The sequence below is a fragment of the Mustelus asterias genome, chromosome 8 (assembly GCF_964213995.1).
Source record: "Mustelus asterias chromosome 8, sMusAst1.hap1.1, whole genome shotgun sequence".
Classification (NCBI taxonomy): domain Eukaryota; kingdom Metazoa; phylum Chordata; class Chondrichthyes; order Carcharhiniformes; family Triakidae; genus Mustelus; species Mustelus asterias.
The window spans coordinates 117,527,358-117,544,275 of NC_135808.1; the positions used below are offsets into that span (position 1 = coordinate 117,527,358).

Below are 16,918 nucleotides of genomic sequence, written 5' to 3' on the forward strand. Positions count from 1 at the left end.
CAGGTACATAGTCAGAATTCAAAGTGTCAGTGGACCTGACACTCCCATTTTTATATACAGATGAGGCACCATGATTGGGCAGCCAATTATGACCTTAATCAGGGACTTCATACTCCAAGATGCCAACTTCATGTGCCTCATTGACGTATTAGACACTTCAAGTTTCCTTTTTGATAAAGGATACTCTCATACTATTTGCAAAGTTTTGTTTCATGAGAATCACAGAATGCAGAATGAGGCCATTCGACCCATCCGGCCTGCACCGACAGCAGTTCCACCCAGGCCCTTTCCCCGTAACCCCACGTATTTATCCTGCTAGTCTCCCTGACACTGAGGGGCAATTGAGCTAGGCCAATCACCCTAACCCGCACATCTTTGGACTGTGGGAGGAAACTGGAGCACCTGGAAGAAACCCACGCAGATAATAGTGCAAACTCTATACAGACAGTTACCCAAGGCCGGAATTGAACCCGGGTCCCTGGCGCTGTGAGGCAGCAGTGCTAACCACTGCTGTGCCACCATGCCACCCAATTTATTTAATTGTATTAGAACTAATTTGTTTCCATATTCGATAACTTGTTAAAAATATCTACTTCTGGTAACCATCTAATTGGAGAACAATTTGAGGGGAAGCCATTGATCTCTACAATATAATTCCATTTTTTAACACCAGCATTTATATGAATGTGACAATAATTTTCCCTTTGGAGGATGAGCAATTTTAAATATTATAAATATCCATTCAACAAAGCCAATGAAGAATTGATCAGGGACAAATGACTTGAGGTAGAGTGTTTTCAACAATTGGTTTGTGTATAAAAAAATTAGCTTTATTATTTTAATCTGACAGCTATTTGCCCAGAGCTGCAATTTCTTATATTTTCATATACCTTGTGCTCCCGCTGAATAAGATTCAAAGTAACAAGTAATAAAACTAGAGTCTTGACAAGACTATGAAACCCTCTTCTTGTCATGTCTAATTTTATCAGACACAAAAGTAACAAGTAACAAAATGCATAACTTCCTAAGGCTGTTCATCTGAAAGGAAAGAAGTTTTGCCAACAGAGGAAGAAGATGTCATAAAAATTCTATAAAAATTAATGGGACCAAAATCTTCCGGTCCCTGCATTGCCAGAGGCTGGACGTATGACTTTGAGATGTGCGCCGAGATCCTGTGGAAGTCCTGACACACTGACCGATATGGGAAATGCCCAGGAAGTTTCACCTTCTGACGGACCACTGCTCCTGGGATCCTCCGTTAATGTCTCCGATTCTTAAGTTAGACTCTCGGATTTGGGAATATAATTGGACAGTTATCCAGGAAATGTTAGAGAAAAATATAGTCTAACTCCTGAGTAACTACAGAATTGACTGTAGTATAAAGGATTCACAGATGGAATATGCTGATGTATGTAGATGATGATGTCCCATGGACATCAGTAAATCATAAGAACAGAGAGAACAAAGAACAAAGAAAAGTACAGCACAGGAACAGGCCTTTCGACCCTCCAAGCCCATGCCGATCATGATGCCCTAACTAAACTACAAAATACCTTCTGCCCTTACTCGGTCCATATCCCTCTATTCCCTCCCTAATCATGAACCCATCCAGATGCCTCTTAAATATTACTAATGTGCCTGCTTCCACCACCTCTTCTGGCAGCGCGTTCCAGGCACTCACAATTTTCTGCCTGAAAAAGTTCCCCCACACATCTCCTTTAAACTTTCCCCCTCTTACCTTGAACCTGTGCCCCCTTGTAATTGCACCCCGGGAAAAGCCTTTGCCTATCCACCCTGTCTATGCCTCTCTTAATTTTGTAGACCTCTGTAAGGTCTCCCCTCGGCCTCTGTCTTCCCAGTGAAAACAATCCTTATTCAACCTCTCCTCATAGTCAACGCCCTCAAGACCAGGCAACATTCTGGTGAACCTTCTTGCATTGGATAGAAAGGAGTTTGGAACAAGATGCCAAGGAGCAACATGCCTGCTCTGTAACCTGTTCAGATGTAGTACTAATAAACAAGTGTTAAGCAGATACCAGAGTATGTCTACATCTGTTTACTAATCAAGTATCACACCTAGAGTCCAAGATAGAAGGGCCATTCTCAGTAGAGGCATCAATGTAAAAAAAATACATTGGTGTTACCAAAGGAGTAAGAAGTTTAACAACACCAGGTTAAAGTCCAACAGGTTTATTTGGTAGCAAAAGCTACAAGCTTTCGCAGCCTTAAGCTCCTTCTTCAGCTCCTTCTTCATACTTATTTGCTACCAAATAAACCTGTTGGACTTCAACCTGGTGTTGTTAAACTTCTTACTGTGTTTACCCCAGTCCAACGCCAGCATCTCCACATCATGGTTACCAAAGGAACCATAGAGTGAAGAACACCTTGATAGCAGCTCGCAACAGATTGACAGGAGGAAGAGGCACACTGGACAGAGATAACGATGACCTTCTCTGGGGAGCAGTCCTTGCCCCTACTCCACCCATGTGAATTCCTCAGGGGCCTGCAGGGAGGCCAGCAGTGGGAGTCATGGAAACACCAGTTTCTCCAGTATTGAACAGCACTGGGCCTTCACAAAAAAGAATAAAAGCTTCAAGTCAGTTCCTTTCTTTATGCTGTGGATCCAGTAACAGATTATCGTCTCTTAAGACAGGGGATGGGGGAGTACAGCACGAACTTTGATACCATTCTTAAAGCCTTTGATGTGTATTTTAGTTCGAAGCTCAACTGAGAATCAATTTGGTCTAGGGCTGAACTCAGAGAAAGAAGCCAGGCTCTAATTTGATGCGGCTCTGAGGCTTCACATGACTCCATTGACTGGGTAGGCCCACAGGCTGTGGCCCCACCCACTAGAAAGCCCATCAAACCAGGCAAAAGATTGGGATACTTCATCCTGGCAGCCATTTTGAAATATGGTGTGAAAATCCAGCTTGGATGCCAGGACTGCCAAGCAATGGGTGCAGAATGCTTTCGGTGTGACAAAAGTAGGCATTTTAAGTGTTTCTGCAAATCCAACAACTTTAAACCAGGTAGAAGACAAGAAAATATTTCCAAAACACACTCCATTTTTTTCCCCTTCGTTTTACTTGAAATCTTGGATCCTCAGATCCTTGGATTTTCACTCTTCAGCGCTGCAGCAAATGATACATCGATTACAGTCTTCCCTGGAGTTAAAGATCATTCCCCTCTGAAGGTCTTTCGCTCTGTGCTTCTTATGAACAACAAGTTCCTCAGGAAGTCCTCAATTATTCCTTTCCAGTCCCAGAGGATCCAAAGGTCGACGTTCTTCAGGCTTCTCTCTTGTCTTCAGTCTTTTGTTGAGGAGTTTTCATTATCCTTGCAGCTTAGTTACCCTGCAACCTACAGTCTGCTTTCCAGAAATGCCGCTAAAGTGTTGGCCAATTCTGCAGATGGTGCCCCACCAGAGGCAGAAGGAAGCCTCCATCTTTCCAAGATATCTCCCCTAAGGGCCAAGAGTACTGTGGGAGTTTAAATCTCCCAGGATGTGGGGAGGAGAAGAGTAAGAGTTGGAGTTGAGTGAAATCTGTAGTTGCAAAAAGGGAGTTACAGAAATGCAACATGAATAGTCAAATATGTAGAGTGGGCTTTCTGGCCTGACCCACCGCCGGGATCTTCTAGTCCGACCAAATGTCAATGGACTTCAGGCCCACCGCATCCCCCTCGGCATCTCCTTGCACGCCAGGGACAGAAATTCCTGGCCGTAGTTACATAACGTTTTGGAAGTAAGATAGCGTTCTGTGGAGGGGGGTAGTGTAAAGGGTTAACAGATGGGATAGGCTAATGTATGATGTAGATGACGATGTAGCATTGACATCATTCAGTAATGTGTTAGACTGTCTCGAGACACCATTCCTAGGGGCAACATGCCTATCTTATAATCTGTTTAGGAGTATTACTCATTAACAAGTTTTAGGCTGATACTAGAATATGTCCGTCTACTAACCAAGAACCACCCCTAGGACCATCTCAGAACACTGGCACCATCAATTATTCACACTGAACCCCCCCCCCCCCAACCTGACCACCACCTCACCCACCTGCCACCTCACCCACTTACCATCTTGCCCACTAGCCCTCTACCCACTTACCCACCTACCACTACACCTATCATCCACACAATCCACCTGCCACCTCACATACCTATCACCTCACACACTTACCACTGTAGGATCTTCCCAGGAGAGGCAATCATTGTCACTCTGCGAGAACATTCTCCTGACTTGACGCTGCTCCTCATTTCTTTGGTGTCCTTCCAAGCCCATCTTTCCCACAAATGGGGAGTTCAGACTCGGAGAGCACCATTGAGTGGCAGAGTCGAGTCAAGGGGAAAAGAAGACACCCCTTTTTTTATAGCACTGGCTAAAGGTGCGGGCTGAATGTCCAATGAGTGGCTGAATGTGTGAGTGGATGGATGAGTCAGTGGGTAAGTTGGTAAAGCAAGTGGGTAGAGTGGCTGAAGTAAGTGAGTAGTTGAGGAAATGGCGGTGGCATGTGGGTGAGGTTGAAGGTGGATAGGATTTGCAAGTGAGTAGGATGGCATGTGGATAGGGTGGCAATGATTGCCCCTCCTCGGAAGATCCAGGCAATGAGTTTGCGGTTCTTATTCACTTTAAAGGCGGGATTTTCCGGCCACGCTCACCCCAGAGCTGGAAAATCCCACCCGTGGTCAATAGACCTTTGACTGGTCCACCCCCTGCCCGCTACGGTTCCCATGGCGAGCGGGGTGGGAAAATTCCCCTTATGGTCTCTTTTCCACAATAGAGTTGATCCTTGAATTTGAAAAATAAATTCCTGAGTAAACATTAACTTTGCATGTCTGAGATTCCCAATAGATTTGTGGGTGAGTCTCCCAGCTGCCAAAGTCATGTATATATATTTTTTGCTGTTATCGCCACCATTTTAGCTTTTCCTTTTCTGTCCTTATCAGTGGCTGCTTGGGTATTTTATTGTAGAATTCAAGATCACAGCAGCTGAAATTTAGGACTTTCTTTTTGCTCTCTGTCACGATGTTGCTTTGAGGTTTGAATTGTGTGACACGGTACGGCGCTTCACTCTGACAAATATCAGTTAAAGGATACAATTCATCATGACTGAGGTGATCGCGTTAAACATCAGATGCTCCATCGTGATCTCGTCTGTTAATCCTGTCTGCGTTTGCCAAGGATGCAGAGGACAGCAAACCTGCAGACACTGAGTAAAGATGACTACGACCAACTCTTTGCCTCCCAAACCTTTTTGCTTTCATTTCCTTTGGATTAATAAAAGCAAATTACTGCGGACGCTGGAATCTGAAACCAAAAGAGAAAATGCTGGAAGATCTCAGCAGGTCTGGCAGCATCTGTAAGGAGAGAAAAGAGCTGACGTTTCGAGTCCAGGCGACCCTTTGTCAAAGCTAAAAGGGCATAGGTAGTGGGAGATATTTATACTGCAGGGTGAGGGAATGAAAGATGAGTCATAGCCACAAAAACAAGGGGAAAGGCTGCTAATGGCAGCCCATGGAGAGAATAAAAGGTGTGAATGGCCAAACGGCAGAGAAACTGAAATCAGAGGGTAAACTGTGAGGTTAAGCACCCATTTTCTATGTCTTTTAGCTTTGACAAAGAGTCATCTTGACTTGAAACGTCAGCTCTTTTCCCTCCTCACAGATACTGCCAGAGCTGCTGAGATTTTCCAGCATTTTCTCCTTCGGTTCCTTTGGATTAATATTGTGCGGCTACTGGTTGTTATTGTTATTGTAACTGGTAGCCATGGAGAAATCATGGTTAGATTTTTTTTTAAAGCAGAAACATCATTGAACCCCATGAACATCCATTGTTCTATGCCACATGATCATTTTAATTGCACTGAGGTCAGTGTGTAATCCAATACTTAGTCTAATTGGTCGGTCCTTCCTATATATGTCAAGCACAAGCAGATCTGTAATATTCCTTTACTGAATCACTCAGCTTTCATGGCTGTGGCAAATCTTATTTTAAGCTTGTCACATTTTTTTTTCCCTTTATTCTTGAAGAAATCATTTTTCTCTGTCTGGGTTTCAGCCAAAGTCTTTGAGGTGCTGTATCTACTTCCTTTGCAAGATCACTTTGCTTTCTCTTTCAGCCGCTCAGATTTCTATTTTCTCATTGAATCCCCAGTGAATACTTAAGGTTAGTTTTGATGGGGCGGGGAAAAAAAAAATCTCTGGGAGCACTGGTATAATCTTCTGATGGAAGGAATGAAAGCAACTTTGATGTGAACTAATGTTAGGAAAAGGGCAATTTGCCCTTCTAAGCAAAAACAACAGCTGAGATTCCTTCGTTGCTGGACTGGATTGGAGCAAGGAACAATGCGAGCACTAGAAGAGGTGTTTTCACACCAGATGGGACTAAATGGAGTTCCCCTGCCTTGAGATGTTAACCTGTGATCAGCATATAGAATCATTGACTTCAAAAGGAAGCCATTCGGCCCATCACCGGCAACAATCCCGCCTAGGCCCGACTCCCTTAACCCCATGTATTTACCCTGCTTGTCTCCCTGACACTAAGGGGCAATTTAGCATGGCCAACCCGCCTAACCCACACATCTTTAGAGTGTGGGAGGGAATCAGAGCACCCAGAGAAAACCCACGCAGACATGGGCAGAATGTGCAGACTCCACACGGATAAACCCCCGAGGCCAGAATCGAACCCCCATCCTTGGCGCTGTAAGGCAGTAGTGCTAACCACTGTGCCACCGTGCCCTCCACTGGATTGAGGAAACAGGATTGAGTAATCTCTCTCACCCACAAGAGATGATCAAAACCAAAGCTCTTTTCTTAGGAACAAAGTGTAGTTTATGTATAAGAATTTAATGAAAGATCTTCCTGGCTGTCGGGTGATAACTGTTCACACAGGACAGCACCATGCGCCATACACGCTTTACTTTATAAATCCATGACGGATAAAGTTGGTGCTGGCCTTTGGGAACGCTTTCCATCAGGGAACCCAGCTCTTAGCCGTTGATAGCTTGTCCCAATTTCCAGCAAGTTGAAGTGACCGGATTTCCTCCTGCGAGAGCCACTGTTCCATCGGATCTCCATTGCAGAGTTCAGGATTGCAGCAATTTGCACAGCAATGTGGCTTTCGCCATAATGGCCAGCCACAAGCTCTGGGGCTCAGAGATTCATGAAAGCAATCAGGCAATGTGTTCAGACTGCTCAGTTGGACACTTTATCTTGGCAGTAATAGTGCAGGCAATTCCTGTGTAAATAACTACCGTCTACGCCTCGCTGCACTATGGGTGAAGAAACTGCAACAACTATGCTCCATCACAAATTGAGAATCACACTACCTCATGCTGTCACGGCCAAGTAAAGCGATAAGATTGTGAAGACAAATCGCAAGGCTGAGGCAGAAGTGAAGGATTGCGCTGTTTGAAATGCCATGTCCAGCCTGCAGAAATCAGCTTTGGTGATCATGCCTTGTGAAAGAATCAGAGAACAGAATCTACAGTGCAGAAGGAGGCCATTCGGCCCATCGAGTCTGCACCGACAACAATCCCACCTAGACCCCATCCCCGCAACCCCACATATTTACTCCGCTAATCCCTCTAACGTACGCATCCTGGGACACTAGGGGGCAATTCAGCACGGCCAATCCACCTAACCTGCACATCTTTGGACTGTGGGAGGAAACCGGAGCACCTGGAGGAAACCCACGCAGACACGGGGGAGAACATGCAAACTCCACACAGACAGTGACCCGAGTTGGGAATCGAACTCGGATCCCTGGAGTTGTGAGGCAACAGTGCTAACCACTGTGCCACCATGCCACAGATTCAAACTATTTGTCTGAACCTGGATTTGATGACTTCTTTCAACTATAAAGAACTCAAATGACCAAAAATCTGTTTATCACACGCCACCATGACTAGATCTCATCATTACTGATTTGATTTGATTTATTATTGTCAATGTATAGGGGTACAGTGAAAAGTATCATTTCTTGTGCACTCTACAGACAAAGCATACTGTTCATAGAGAAGAAAAGGAGAGGGTGCAGAATGTAGTGTTACAGTCATAGCTAGGGTGTAAAGAAAGATCAGCTTAATATGTGGTAGGTCCATTCAAAATTCTGATGGCAGCAGGGAAGAAGCTGTTCTTGAGTCGGTTGGTACGTGTTCTCAGACTTTTGTATCTTTTTCCTGACGGAAGAAGGTGGAAGAAGAGATGTCCAGGGTGCATGGGGTCTTTGATTATGCTGGGTGCTTTTCCAAGGGGCGGCACGGTAGCACAGTGGTTAGCACTGCTGCTTCACAGCTCCAGGGACCTGGGTTCGATTCCCGGCTTGGGTCACTGTCTGTGTGGAGTTTACACATTCTCCTCATGTCTGCGTGGGTTTCCTCCGGGTGCTCCGGTTTCCTCCCACAGTCCAAAGATGTGCGGGTTACGTCGATTGGCCATGCTAAAATTGCCCCTTAGTGTCCTGGGATGCGTAGATTAGAGGGATTAGTGGGTAAAATATGTAGGGATATGGGGGTAGGGCCTGGGTGGGATTGTGGTCGGTGCAGACTCGAAGGGCCGAATCGCCTCTTTCTGTAATGTCAGGTTTCTATGAAGGCAGCGGGAAGTGTAGATGGAGTCCGTGGATGGGAGGCTGTTTTGAGTGATGGGCTGGGCTACGTTCACAAGCCTTTGTAGTTTCTTGCAGTGTTGGTCAGAGCAGGAGCCACACCAAGCTGTGATACATCCGGAAAGAATGCTTTCTGTGCTTTCCACTGGCATTCACGCTGACTGGAAACAGTTAATTTTGGAGTATCTGAGCCAGATAATGCAGCCATCTGTCTATTTACAACACCTTTTCAGGCGCAGTGGAGAGCTTATTCATACCTGAACTGTGAATTTCTTTAAAATTATAAATGTTTCATTTTGAAAGTTTTTTTTTAGAAAGCGTCAGTCTGGTTTTACAGGAAGGGTTGGATGGAGTGTACTCATGCAGACACTAGAGGGCGAAATTGGGAGTTTTTGTTGCAGAGCATCAACCATGTTGGCATCATATAACTAGTCGGAATCTTTCCCACAAACCTTCAGGGCAGGGTCAAACATGAGCCCCACCCCCACACAGTCACCTGACATTGACGTTTGCCTGGATTGACCAATTAGAGGCTAGAGGGCATGTTCAACATCCAGTTGGGTGGGCTCCCAAGGTAGTGGGCCATTAGGAGGCCCTCCATTATGGAAGTTGCGGCCTGCCATTGCAGCTAAGGGAGAAAGAGGTTGCCTCTATTTTGAGGCAATTTAGAAAGGTTTTGAAATAACAAAATGTTGTTGTCCCACCATTATGAAGGGGATTCCCATGCACTGGACGGCCTGCGACCACAGCTGCGGCCAGGTAGATGGGGAAGGGCCTCAAGGTCATTCTGAAATGCTGGTTCCCCCACCCCCATCCCCTGAATATTCCATTGGGAGGTCACTTCCAGGCAGCTGCCACCCTCCAGATGCTGCGAGGAGTCTATGACTGACGGGACTGGAAAATTCCAGTCAGCCTCTGATCAATGGGCCTTCATTGTAATTACCATAATAAATTAGCCACTCCTTGCAGGTGGTCAGCTGTCCTGCCCTCGAACCAGCCTTCCAGAATATGGCTAGTGAGCAGGATAGTGCTGGAAAATGATCATGCCAATCGGTTGCATGAAGGGAGCAAGCCTCCATTCCTAGCATCGGAAAATTCTGCCCTCACTGCTTGGAAGGGCAAACAACAATGAGGAGAATGGGAAGATAAAGTGTCCATAGTCCCGGATGACCAATGGCTGCCCTTCCCTTTAAGGGGGAGAGCTGAGTAGTGGTGATTTAACCTGAGGTTCACCACACCTCAGTTGAGGGGGAAGGTTGAGCCTTCATGAATAACTTCAGCCGATACGGAAATTGAACCCGCACTGTTGGCTTCGCTCTGCATCAAACAAGAAAAAGAATGGTAGTTCAGAGTAAGAGACATTACCATTTCTGTGAAATTAGATTGTGCGTGGTGTCCTGACTTTGATGTGATGCATGTGTTCGACACCAGACTCTAATATTGCCACGAAGGTCAGAGTTGCCCTGAGCTTAACAATGTTGTTTCTCGTAATTATCTATTAGATGGAACTAGCAAAGGAAGAAAGATGTGAGTTTTTGCCTTACATGTCACCAAGAAGAATTATTCTGAAAGGTCAGCGCATTGCTGCAATTGAGTTTGTTCGTACAGAGCAGAATGACGTTGGGGATTGGATTGAAGATGAAGATCAAGTTATTCGCTTAAAAGCAAACATTGTCATCAGCGCGTTTGGCTCTGTTCTCTCTGATTCTTCAGGTAAGCAATTATAAGCTACTGCACTCTCTTGCAAAATTTGTCTCTGTGAAGCGTTAAAAAGAATTCAAACTTAATTGTGATATCTTTGTTCTCCTCGGGCATTATATTGCTTGATTGCATGTCCACAATGGAATTTTACTAGCTATTGGTTAAATGGTATTTTCTTCTTTAGTGCCATACTTTAGCACTGATGATAGGTTCTGTACTAACTGAGAACTACTGAACCCACAGCTAAAATAAGAATAGGAATAGCTGAAATGCTCAGTGGGCCAGGTAGCGTTCTGTAGAGAAGGAAATTGAATTAATGTTTCTGGTCAATGACCTTCCAACAGACCATGACTGTGATGTTTGCATTAGGAAATGAACTCTCAACAGGCAAACTTCTTCCTTGCAGTTAAATTCAATAACCACAAATGTTTTCTGAACAGAATCCTTAGTTCAGTCATTTCGTCATTGGCCTCAGCCTTGTTGACCTGTTAAAAAGGATGTGAAGTTGGGTCAGTTCATAAATCTTCTTCAACCAAATAAGGCCAGAATTCTTACCTTCACCATTTATGACACTCTAATATTTACACATGTTAGGCGTTGCAGGTTTTAAACAAAAAGAAAAAGACGTTGTTTGCACATGTAGATTCAAAGTAACACAAAATAGGTTCATTGAAAGAGATATTCTCTGCACATGAAAGATGATGTCACCATCAAATCATGTGACCAGCTTTTAAAACAGTCATGCAACCACTTAAATATATGACATATCCCGTATGTTTTTATTTTGCTGACTAACTTCTTGTGGGAGACTTCATCAAAAGCCTTCTGAAAGTCCAAATATACTACGCCCATTGACTCTCCTTTATCAATTTTGTTAGAAACATCTTCAAAGAACTCCGAGTTCGTCAAACATGATTTCCCATTTGTAAATCCATGCTGACTATGCCCAATCAGATCATGATTGTCTCAGTGTCTATTTAGAATGGATCCCAGCCTTTCCCCTGCCCGCGCCTTCCCTTTACTGGGTGCCCACCCTCTTCGCAGCCTGCCTGCAGTGCCCAGCCGTTAATTACACTCATAGAGTCATAGAGGTTTACAGCATGGAACCAGGCCCTTCAGCCCAACTTGTCCATGCCACCCTTATTTTAACCACTAAGCTAATCCCAAATGCCTGCATTTGGCTCATATCCATTTATACCCGTCTTAACCCATGTAACTGTCTAAATGCTTTTTAAAAGACAAAGTTGTACCCACCTCTACTACTACCTCTGGTAGCTTGTTCCAGACACTCACCACCCTCTGTGTGAAAAAATTGCTCCTCTGAACCCTTTTGTGTCTCTCCCCTCTCATCTTAAACCTATGCCCTCTAGTTTTAGACTCCCCTACCTTTGGGAAAAGATGTCGACTATCCACCTGATCTGCGCCCCTCATTATTTTATAGACTTCTATAAGATCACCCCTCAGCTTTCTACGCTCCAGAGAAAAAAGACCCAGTCTATCCAGCCCCTCCTTATAACTCAAACTATCAAGTTCCGGTAGCATCCTAATAAATCTTTCCTGCACTCTTTCTAGTTTAATAATATCCTTTCTATAATAGGGTGATCAGAACTATACATAGTATTCCAAGTGTGGCCTTACCAATGTCTTGTACAACTTCAACAAGACGTTCCAACTCCTGTATTCAATGTTCTGACTAATGAAACCAAGCATGCTGAATGCCTTCTTCACCACTCTGTCCACCTATGACTCCACTTTCATGAGCTATGAACCTGTACCCCTAGATCTCTTTAGCCAGCCAGTGTGAAATTGAGCTCTGGGTCCAACCACAGCCTGGAATGCATCTTGCGTCTGTTTCCAGCTCCAACAAGCACACACGCGACAAGCAAAAGATTCAGGCTTCAGAACCAACGAAATTGGAAGCAGCTTCAGGGTGGTTTACGAATAACCTAGCTGCTGACAAATATTGTTGCATTTACAGTATTACATTTACTAGAATTTTCTTACATTTGCCATAGTAAGGGTGGCACGGTGGCACAGCGATTAGCACTGCTGCCTCATAGCGCCAGAGACCTAGGTTGTCTGTGTGGAGTTTGCATATTCTCCCCGTGTCTGCGTGGGTTTGCTCTGGGTGCTCCGGTTTCCTCTCTCAGTCTAAAGATGTGCAGGTTAGGTGGATTTGCCATGTTAAGTTGCCCCTGGTGTTAGAGGGATCAACACGGGTTATGGGGATAGGGCCTGGGTGGGATTGTTGTCGGTGCAGGCTCAGTGGGCCAAATGGCCTCCTTCTGCACTGTAGAGATTCTACGATTCTAATTGCAATGCTTGCATAATGTAGCTTAAACGGCAGACACAGATTTCTGCAAATGTCAGTAATATTTGACACCTAGTTTGTACTGATACACATGCACACACCTGTCATATAACTGATTTCTCTTTTCATTCACACACCAATAGACCAAATTCCCTGATAACATAACCAAGGGTCAAATCGTCCCGGTAGAAATAATATGAAAACCATTCATTTCAACCAACTGTCCCTACAGTAAGAGGGCAAAGGATCTGTTCTGGGATTTTTTTTCCTCCCAAGAATTAAGACTAATAAAAATTAGGAAAACATTTTGAGACTGGTTTATCACTTATAAAAATAAATTGTAAAAGCGTTGTTTGGAGCATTTTAATTAGAAAATGCCTGGCATTGTTTTTTTCTGTTGAATTTTCCTTAACGACCTTCTGAATGATTGGGCAACATTCCCATGTGAATAGCTGTTCAAAACGTTGTTTTACTGTAGCTCCGCTTATCTTTATTTGCCAGGTTCCTCTAATGGGTGATGCGACGCTGATTATTGTGGTAAAGAAATGCCTGCGTCTTGATTGGTTGATTGACAATAATAAATCCATGATAATGTCACACTTCAGTGTAATAAAAAAAATCTAAATTGTGCAACTGTGCCAAAAATTGCAATATGTAAAAGTGCGTAACAGTGATGACTCTTAAGCAATGACAGTTAACCCTCTATTGTAAAGTTTATTTCATTTTGTATTTGAGTAGTCCCTAATCATAAAAGTGAATCGTGACTTTTTTTTTGGTGGGAGGGGGATGTGGAGGGGAGGTAGGCTTAAGAAGATGAACGGTGTCAAATTGCAGTAAAATCATCTGTACACTGTCAAAAAATAAACATTAATGAGCTGCTAAAGCTGAAATTACAAAGACTTCAGAAATTGGTTAAACATTGCAGCCATTAAACTGTTTACTGAGGCGTCACAGATACACTGCAGCTAATGAGCATCACTGCTATTTAAACAAGTGCAAACTGAACACACATTACATGGATGCATAATTAGTTAAGGCATTTTGCATCGATAAGAATTTTAGCCTTTCATCCACTCTCGATTTCTCAATACTTCACGCACGCAGTAGTTGTTTCAATAAAGCTCGTCGAACTGCTGGATTCGAACCCTAAGTCTTTCCTTCATTTGTCTTCTGTTGTTTCTCCCACTGAGTCCCCATCTTTTATTTCATGTTTGCCGCCTTGAGCTCCAACGATATGGATTAGAATTAAATAAGCAAGCGACACATTCCATGAGAGACTTTTACCAGTGTAGTCCCTACATCAGTTGGCAGGAAGCATGGGGCCGATGTGGCACTATGCCACTGGGACATCTGCTCCTTAAGCACTGAGCACAGTTGCACACAAACAACTGTACAAGGTTAGCTCATCTGCATATTTAAATTTTGCTCTTGGCACATAGCCCATTACTTTGAGTTGAGAATTCCTGTGCCAGCTCCATGGGGTGGGGGGAGGAAATTAGTTGAACAAAATTAAGGCCCGACAGGTGGCAGTGGGAAGTCAGGCTAACTATTTTCATAAAATGAAAACTAAACTAAAAACGGGTGGCACAGTGGTTAGCACTGCTGCCTCACAGCGCTAGAGACTCTGGGTTCAATTCCGGCCTCGGGTCACTGTCTGCGTGGAGTCTGCATGTTCTCCCCGTGTCTGCCAGGGTTTCCTCCGGGTGCTCCAGTTTCCTCCCACACTCCAAAGATGTGCAGGTTAGGTGTACTGGCCATGCTAAATTGCTCCTTAGTGTCCCAGGATGCGTAGGTTAGAGGGATTAGCGGGGTAAATATGTCGGGTTATGGGGATAGGGCCTAGGTGGGATTGTTGTGCGGATGCGATGGGCTGAATGGGCTTCTTCTGCACTGTCGGGTTTCTATGGTTTCTGTGAAATTTAAGAACTTGTTCACTGACCTCCTGGAAATGGATGCTGAGCAATCGGTGGCCTTTTCTGATACCCCAGCTAGCTTCTCCACCCTTTCCGATACCCCAGCTAGCTTCTTGATCCTTTCTGATACCCCAGCTAGCTTATTGATCCTTTCCGATACCCCAGCTAGCTTCTCGACCCTTTCAGATACCCCAGCTAGCTTCTCGACCCTTTCCGATACCTCAGCTAGTTTCTTGGCCTATTTTGGTACACACAGTAAGAAGTCTCACAACACCAGGTTAAAGTCCAACAGGTTTATTTGGTAGCAAAAGCCACTAGCTTTCGGAGCGCTGCTCTATTTTGGTACACCAGCTAGCTTCTCAGCCTTTTAGCTAAGATCAAGTGTAGGAGCAAGCTTGAGATCAGGAGTATTGCCTGCTCTTGTCGGCTTGGATCTCGTATGTCTCTCTTGTGGAGACTATGAGTTGGATTCAATTTGAGTTGTTTTTTGGGGGCAAGTAAGGAGATGGATTAAGGGCTTTCCTGTCTACTCTGCGCTTTGGACCTCTGAGAAAAGAATAAATTGTTTTTGAACAGTGTTGACGGGAATGGTTATGATTTTAAATTGCAAATTGGGCTTTGAAGACTCTCAGGCTGCTAATTCCCTCAGGTAGATCTGCCAGCTTTATCATGTACTCAGGCAATTGGGTAAATCTCAGACCCCCATGTTTATACATCTAAGACACCTTGGAAATAGTGCTTCAGATAATGTTAGCTTTTTATCAGTTTCCACTCATCTGCTGGAAGGTAAATTCAGGTGAAGCAAACCTTTGCTGTCCCTACACCAATGGCAGAAAGCTAATGCTTCTGAACATTAATACGTCAGGCAGATTGGAATGGCAATCTTCACTGAGCCTATATTATCAAGGCCTGATTGTGACTCTGAAGCTTCAAACTGTTTAATTTATGTATTTTCTAATGATTTGAAGTTCAGTGCTGCATGCATTTGATTTGCATTCTTGTCCTTGAGTGCTACATTATTGGAGGTGCCATACTATGGACATAAAGGATGTAAAATCAAGGTTGCAAGTTGCTGTGAATGATCCCATAGCACGATGAGTAGAATGTCTCCTGTTATGGCGATCTCTCAAACTTTTCCACCAAAAAAACCCCAAATTATCTGGTCATTCATTTTATTTACCTTTGTCCAGTAATTGTAGCTAAACTTTAAAAGTAGTTGATCGATTAGGAAGGGTTTGGAAGGTTAATGGAGTATTTTTTCCAACACAGATTAATAACATACTGTGTAGCAGTACCTGTGAACCAGTGCCTTATATATCAATGACCTTAAATTAAGATCTGTATAGATTAAGGGTGCTGAAAGCAACTGGGGTGGAAAATTATGAATTGCTGCTGAAGTAATGAAAAGATTCTTTGGGTAATGGATTGCTTCTACAAGTCTAGAAGAGGTGTTAGCAAATATAAAAAAGAACTGAGGGAACTATAATTCAATTGGGCTCAGGCAATGATGAAGCAAGGATAGAAGGATTGGGGAGTGTGGAAGATGGGGGTAGAAGTGGTTGAACTCAAGATTTGGTGGACTTAGTCTATAATGTGTGTCCTCCATGAACAACTTCAACTCTCTGCCTCCCCCTTCCAATGTAACACTGCCTACATTTTTAGGGAATAGAACCTACAGTACACAGGCTCATGGGCTGAATGGCCTCCTCCTGGTCCTACGGGTTAAATTCACCAGTCCCTTCTGCAGTGCAATTTAATGGTGGGTGGCGGAGGTAGGAATTGAAAATTCAGTTCCCTGCTCGCATAAAATGACAGAGGGAGCAAGATCATTTATGATCCCCATTCCTACTGGAGACCATTGTAAAACCATGGGTGAATAGGATGAGGAGGAAGTCCCAACCAGAATTCCCCGCTGCCCAATCATTTGCACCATCTCTGGGACTCCAAATCTGCTCCCAACTCTTCATTCCTCTCCTCACCATCTAATTCCTCCCCAAGCACAGACCACAACCTCAGAACAGTACCTCCTGCAGCTGGCCACCTCCAACTAGAAGATCCAGCTCCTGGAAGCAGCTGCAATGAGAAGATCCACCCACCCACTGGGGTTCCAGGGTCCACAGACACTGGTGACCTCCATCGTGTTCTCTGCAGGTTAGCCCAGGCCTCCTTCAGGTGAATTCAGACAAGTACACATCACCATCACGTTGGTCCAGGAATGTTCTGGACTGGGGTGAAATCCCACTGGTGGGGCAGATGGTTGATGCACTGCAGAAGGTTCCCTGGGGCAGCACTCTGCAGTGTGGTGTGGCCATGCAGAGAGAGGGATAAGGCTCACAGAGGCATTCCATCAGGTGGGTGTGAGCAGTTGAAGGTTCACTTACCCT

At 44.4% G+C, this 16,918-nt stretch overlaps 1 protein-coding gene across 1 annotated transcript in view; it reads left to right on the top strand.

Moving 5' to 3' along the window:
* The window catches only part of LOC144497479 (dihydropyrimidine dehydrogenase [NADP(+)]-like), a 760,900-nt gene that overhangs the window by 378,371 nt on the left and 365,611 nt on the right, over positions 1 to 16,918 (top strand). The window contains exon 11 of the mRNA XM_078218814.1: positions 10,112 to 10,322. Within this exon, the coding sequence (XP_078074940.1) occupies positions 10,112 to 10,322 (211 nt within the window). The remainder of the gene's footprint in view (positions 1 to 10,111; positions 10,323 to 16,918) is intronic.